Source organism: Dipteris shenzhenensis, chromosome 6 (assembly GCF_047967505.1).
Source record: "Dipteris shenzhenensis isolate YYH24624 ecotype China chromosome 6, Dip_SZ_1.0, whole genome shotgun sequence".
NCBI lineage: Eukaryota > Viridiplantae > Streptophyta > Polypodiopsida > Gleicheniales > Dipteridaceae > Dipteris > Dipteris shenzhenensis.
Window position 1 is genome coordinate 26127446 of NC_141601.1, and position 7240 is coordinate 26134685.

At 45.4% G+C, this 7240-nt stretch overlaps 1 protein-coding gene across 1 annotated transcript; it reads left to right on the plus strand.

The window, feature by feature from the left end:
- Positions 1-5011: 5011 nt before the first annotated feature.
- LOC147900984 (putative glutathione S-transferase) lies at positions 5012-6148 on the plus strand. Its single transcript, XM_087375628.1, has 2 exons — positions 5012-5367; positions 5675-6148. Exons 1-2 carry the CDS (start codon positions 5044-5046, stop codon positions 6035-6037), a joined length of 687 nt encoding a protein of 228 aa, XP_087231754.1. The 5' UTR covers positions 5012-5043; the 3' UTR covers positions 6038-6148.
- The last annotated feature ends 1092 nt before the right edge of the window (positions 6149-7240 follow it).

Sequence of the window (7240 nt, forward strand, 5' to 3'; positions counted from 1 at the left end):
CATGATCACATTAAATGATACTCAAGATACCTAGTCTCCCTCAATACTCTAGCAGGTTAATGCTAGCTTTAGGGTCAGAAGTTGATCTAGGAGTCCTCATCATGGGACAATCTTTGTAAAGATGGTCCACCACCCTACAACTGGAGCATAAGGGGGTGTTTAAATTAGTTACTATTGTTTTGGGTGCGGTTTGGTCATCCTTGTATGGGCAGTCTTTAAGAAAGTGAAGTCCTTGGCATTTATAATAGGCTATAATTAGATTGGCAACTGCGTTATATGGACACTCCCTTGTGTGCTGTGGACCGTGGTAGGTGTAGCATTGGATATCCCATCTGTGATTCATGATGTTCATGTCCCTATCTCGTTGTGTTGCAGGAGCCCTTTGATACACTGGAATATATTGCTCATCATGCATGATGTAATGACTTCTCTGGCTTGTTTGATAAGCAATACTTTCATAAGAAGAGGGATCGGGTGCCAGTAGGATATAGTCAGGTCCTCCCACTCGCTTGGTGGCTCTTCAATGATGATAGCCTAGTTTATGGGAGTAATCCATGGCAGTCGGTGTTGTGAACCTAAAGTCAATAGTGGTAATGGCCGATTTTGAGCCCATAGTGGCCCTTGATTGGCTGAGGGGCTCCTTGTGTGGCTACCGGGCCCTGATTGTATTGATTTGGCAGTGCAGGTAGAGACAACGGTTGCCTTTGTTAGTACATGGGTGGGGGCATTGACTTGGGGTATCTAACCTAGGAAGTCTCATGGTTTCGCCATCTAGCACAATGGTCGCTATATAGTGACAGCCTTGCCCGTAGACAAGGGAACTCATTCGTAGTGTGGTTGCTCGTACATATTCCATACCACACATTGTTTCACCTTGGAAACAAGTGTGAATTTCTTGGTCCTTCTCTGCCTAGCCCACCCTTGAGATGTTGAGCCACTAGGATGTAGTAGATCAGTGGCTACCTCATCTATGTTCATGCCCTTAGCCACTTGGGTGGCATCCTTGGCCTCAACTTGTTGCATAGCTCAAAGGATGTGGGATTCATAGTGAACAAGTAATCATGTAACTTGGCATCCCTTAATCCAATGAGAAATCGAGGCAAAATCTGTTTGTCGTTCATCCTCTCATGCGGTTCAGAGTGGGAATTCAAGTATTTAATCTTGGTGATGTATTCCCGTAGGGTTTTGTGTTCCTTTTTCTTAACCTCATACAACTGGTTAATCGGACTCCATTTCGGCCCAGTGGGAGTGAATCCCTCTTTAGAGGCCTTCCTTAATGTTTTCCAGTTGATCTTTTCCTCAGCTCCTAAGGCCTTGTACCATTGGCCTGCCTTAAAATTGAGGCTGAGCCCCCAAATTCATTCACTTTATCTAGGTCACCGATATCTTCAAAGGTCTCACAGATCTGCTAAACCTTTCAATGTGGGAGACCCGATCTCCTTCTCCTAAAAAACTTAGTGATAAGCTTAGAGATCATGACTGGAAGACACTGTGAACCATTAGTTTCCCTTCCCATGACCACTCAGGACGTGGCCCCCCTTCCTAATGCTTGCACTGGGATCCTCATTGCCACATCCGTGAGCATGATCTAAGGTGCAAGTGGAGGTGCTTGAGGGGTTGGCATAGTACCATAGTTGGGTGGCTGTTGGGGTGGATTAGAGAAGTTTGTAGAGCGAATAGTAATTGGGTTAGCTAGTCCTGGCCTCATGGGACCTGACATGCACAGTGGGCTTGGGTCTACTAGCCTCACTAGTATGGGCCTCGACATAGGTATGTTTACATTAGGCACATGTCTGTAAGATGGGTCCATTGGGAAAGGAGTGCCTTATGGAGATCCTCCCCAAGCTGGTGGGTACAGATTTGTACAAGGGACCATTGATGTGGTAAGGTGCTCTCCCCAAAGTGATCATTCCTCTGCCCATTAGGACCTGGTGACCAGAACCTAGGCACCCAAGGCTCAGAAATACTAATGAAGGATGGTTCACCCTCCTAGAACTGAACACGTGGTCCTGTAGGTTTCCCAGCTGAAGACAGCCCGCTTTGAGCATTACTCTGTATGGATGTTGGTGGGGGTCCTTGCTGTCCTTTAGCAACTCTAGTTTGCCTGGCAAAGGGATTGACTTGTCAGACAAGCCAAACTATCCCATGAGACTAGAGAATGACTCCCTCAAACGAGGCTATAGTGAAAGGGTGGGGGATTGGGGTATTATAGAGCTAGTATTGGCGTCCTTCATACCTGAGGACTCCATGTGTGCGAGACCATGTACCGAATACAAACTTAGGGTTGAGATCTTAGAAGGAATTGACAATACAGCATTAGATGGACCAGTTAGGACGTTGTTTGAAGCACTATCCTTTGGTTCAAGTTCAATAACTACCACTCTCTGAGACTTGAGGTGCATTTGTCACCTCCTCAGCCTGGCTGCCCTGTCAGAATCAGTCTCTGTGTCTTTTTAACCCTTGAAGCAATAGTCGTCGTTGCATTATCATTAAAGTAATGACTTGTTGCATTGTCAGTCACATTGTGTTAGCAATATAGCAGTAACGACTGAGTAACATGACAAGTGGTTCAATGCAATGACTGGTATAGCAGTGACTGCTTAACACAAAGGGTCAAATATAGCAATGACTGATAACGTATCGGGTCTAAAGTCACCGCATTAACATTAATGCAAGGGTTGACCTTTGAAGTGACAGTTGTGAGTTCATTCAATTCCACATGGTGTTAGGTGAGGTGGGTGGGGGTGGGTGGCCAGCTGGTAGTCCACATGTTAATCGTTGCATTATAAAGCAACTACTGACTAAGTCACTATGTTATTCGTAAAACATCAACTCATAGTTTGGCTATGTCAGTAGTTTTTAATGCTCTCTAAGGATTTTTGAGTTTCTGTGCAAGGTTTGTGAGCACAAATGGAGGCTATACTACCTATTCTACCTACTCAAACCAAAAAAGAACAAAAAACAAATTAAAAACATCAAACATGAGATTTTTGAAGAGGGTGGCTGAGAACTCACTCCTATCTCAACTCAATCTGATACAAACTCATTTTTTAGTGTTCTTAAGCCAAATGTGACACCACACACACTTTAGTAATCATCCCAACTAGCTATTCCTACAATGTGACAACAAAAAACACTAAAAGACAAGCTTAAATGTGTGAAAAACACTCTATGAGAAGAAATAACAATTCTTACTTTTCCTACTCCCATCCTATACACCACTACAACACTTCTAGATAAACTAGGAGCATTGGGCAATGGGTGTGTATTGATAGAGGGCTTGTGTGATACAAAAGAATACCTCAAACTCCTTGGCAATGGTGCCAAAAATGTGTAGTCTGACTCACGTGTTGTGTGGATCTTGGAAGGATGTCATCAAAGCCTCTACTCATGAGCAACTCCTTGTGGGACCTTCATATGCACAAGTCTCGTGCTTATGTCACCCAAGCGTCTATCCGATTATGTTAGAGTGATTCCACAAGGGGGGAAGGAGACAAGGAAGAGGGGAGAGGGGAGGGATGAATGGATGAGAGCAAGAGGGAGGGAAGAATGGGGAAGGGGGATAGTGGCAATCTTAGCAAGAGGAAGCGAGAAGGCTCAATGCAAGAGAATGAATAGAAAGAGAGAGCTTCTATTCCAAAACTTGCAAGTACACAATGAAGACCAAAGTCAAAATTTTGGCTTTATATACATTCCACCTTTTGAAGGGAGGACTAACCCTTGTACTCTCATGCACCTCTCTCATTCTCATTTTACAACCACTTGGTCCCATACAGCTCCACATATGTTAATCTTCATGCTCTCTCCTACATCTCTGCTTGCTCTCACCTAAGAGGCAAAAGTTACATTGGGAAGTGAAAAATAACCAAATTTGTGTTAGTAATTCCTAAGAGCTTTATGTTGGGTTTTTTGCAGCTATACCACCATGTTCTTGAACTAGCCCTACACAAGAGGGCCTTAACCATCCTTTGTATTTCTTAAACACAACACCTTACATGTTTGTAGCAAAGCGCATTGCCAATCACGTGTTTCTCAACACATATGAATGCGCCTACCAACCATGCAAACTTAAATAAGCAAATGGCTTTCAATCAAAGCGAGCAAGAGTTGGAGGTTCCTCTATCAATTCAAATGGCCAATTATGGATGCTAACCCCAAATAGAGCTTTAAGTTGAGAGGGCCTCTTTTGCAGCTATACCATAGTGTCCTAGAACTAGCTCTACACAAGAGGGTCTTAACCATCCTTTGTATTTCTCAAACACAACACTTCACATGTTTGCGTTTCTTAACACACATTGCGTCTACCAACCATGGAAACCTAAAGAACTAAATGGCTCTCAGTCCAAGGGAGCAGGAGTTGGAGCTCCCTCTATCAATTCAAAATGCCAATTATAGATGCTAACCCCACAACCATTGTTGAGTACTATTCCCATAGTCGTTGTCGCCACCCCCTTGCTACCATTGGTGGATGGTGATCCCACAAATCATGCTACCCCCTCACAGCCATTGCTAGGCAGTGATCCCACAACTATTGCTGCCCCCTCACAACCATTGGTGGATGGTCATCCTACAAGACTGGCTTGCACCGAGATAAATAGACCATACCTGGATTGAAGAGGAAACGTGTGATGCCATGGATGCACACGAAGATGGCCTATCAATGCATGTTTGGGAGATGAGTTGGAGTGCCCCATCTACATGGTTAAAAGGTAGGACCACCACGAAAAACACCAGCACTAACAAATGAAGAGGAGACGGCATTGATAAGGTATCTAGAGAGGGAAGAGAAGTCACGTAAATTAACATTTTCGCTAAGTTTGCAAGCGATGCTGACAATGGTGATGACGGAGGAACTGAGGGAACGTACTCATGAAGTTTCTTCCTCGTGCGATGGTGCTATTTATGTACAACTAGAATACGTTCACAGGGAATGTCGTGTGAAGAGGCGATGGTGCTATTTATGTACAACTAGAATACGTTCACAGGACATTCCCACAGTGCAATCCCCCAAAGCCCAAGTTCCCAGCAGCCTATCTCCTTGCCATGTCTTATGAGGATGTCCAGCTCCTTTCCTTCTGGGCAAGCCCCTATGCAATGCGTTCCATCCTCGCCCTCTCCGCCAAAAATGTCCCCTTCACCACCCTCACCCAGGACCTCTCCAACAAAAGCCCCCTCCTCCTCCAATCCAACCCCGTCTACAAGAAAATCCCCGTCCTCCTCCACCACGGTAAACCCGTATGCGAATCCGCCGTCATCGTCCAGTACGTCGACGAAGCTTTCCCCTCCCCCGATGGCAACAATCTCCTCCCTGCGGATCCCTACGATCGGGCCCTCGCTCGCTTCTGGGCGGATTTCATTGACAAGAAGGTGCGTGCGTTGCCCTGTTCCCTGTCATTTCTTAGTTTTTTTCGCTTGAACCAAACCTTATCAAGTACTCTTGCTAGCACTCTTGCTAGTTTGAGAAAGTAAGCGGACTGTGGGCTGTAATGAATGCCATTGGTGGTATTCTATTGTAAAGAAATGTAGACTGTTTTTCGAGCGTAGGTGCCCGCAGATGAAAGGGACGAATGTGCTTACTGGCTGTGCCATAAAAAGATAAAGGTGAAGGATACGTAAGTTGAGTTGGATCCTGGATCTCACATGCTGGCCTCTTTTGTTCGCCTGTGCTGCGCAGCTCAACGAAGCTTTATTCGGGCTCTTCAAACCAACGGAAGAGGAGCGGAAGGCGGCTCTTCAAGAGTCCAAGGAGTGCCTGAGTTTATTGGAAGAAGCCTTGGGCACCATTGCAAAGGAGCCTCCCTATTTCGGGGGTGCCACTGTGGGCTACGTAGATATAATCTTGGGTCCTTTTGTGGCGTGGCAGTATACCCTCGAAACTGTGGGGAACTGCAGCCTTGAGCTTGAGGCGTATCCGCGTTTGTGTGGGTGGAAGAAAGCATTCAAGGAATCAGCATTAGGAGAGACTTTGGCAGAACCTGAGAAGGTGTATGAATTTTTCATGGCGATGAGGGCAGCACGATCCGCGCAGAAAGCCTAGGCTAAATATCTCTCATGAACGGAAGTTGAAGCGGTTTGACTAAAGCATCTCAGGCCATGAAGAGTGTACCCCTCGTAATTGGCTGTGTGTGTGGGAAAAAAAAAAGATTATTGTTTTTTTTTCTCAGAATAAAACCAAAATTGTATTAAGGAAAGAAAATATGAATGTTGTCTTGCTTGTTTGTTAAAATCAACTTCAGGTCTTTTTAAACGCATTTGCACAAATACATTTAATTTTCAAATTTAGCTTACGATATTATGGAGGATAAAACACAAAAACCCAATTACAAGCCCACAAGGAAACTTGCTAGCAAGTGATCGTAATTTTTATAAAACATAGGGTTGAATTTTTTATAATTTTGAAAACAAGCATCCCCCCGTCCTCTCTCTCTCTCTCTCTCTCTCTCTCTCTCTCTCTCTCTCTCTCTCTCTCTCTCTCTCTCTCTCCTCCTCTCGCTCGTCCCTCTCTTTCTCTCTCTTCCCTCCCTCTGTCTCTGTCTCTCTCTCTATGTCCTCTCTCTCTCTCTCTCTCTCTCACTTCCCCCCCTCTCTCTCTCTCTCTCTCTCTCTCTCCTCGCTTATCTCTCGCTATCTCTTTCTCTCTCTTGTCTCTCTCCCCCTCTCCCTCCTCGCTTCTCTCTCTCTCTCTCTACTCCCTCTCTCTCTGTGTAGTCCCTCTCTCTCTGTCTCTTTGTCTCTCTCTCTTTGTACTCTCTCCCTCTCTCCCCTCTCAGTCTCTATCCTCTCACTCTATCTCTCTCTCCTTCTCTCCCTCTCTCTCTCTCTCTCTCTCTCTCTCTCTCTCTCTATCTATCTATCTCTCTGCTCCCTCTCTCATTCTTCTCTCTCTCTCTCCCCCCCCCTCTCCCTCCCTCTCTCTCTCTCTCTCTCTCTCTCTCTCTCTCTCTCTCTCTTTGTGTCTCTCCTCGCTTATCTCTCGCTCTCATTGTCTATCTCTTGTCTCTCTCCCTCTCCCCTCCTCGCTTATGTCTCTCTCTCTCCCCTCTCAGCTCCCTCTCTCTCTTCTCTCTCTCTCTCTCTCTCTCTCTCTCTCGCTTTCTTCCTCTCCCATCTCTCTTTCTCTATCCTCTCTCTCTCTCTCTCTCTCTCTCTCTCTCTCTCTCTCGTATCTTCCCCTCTCTTTCTTATCTGGCTTTGTCTTTCTCCCTCTCTCTATAGTGGGACAATTGTCTTATAAATATAT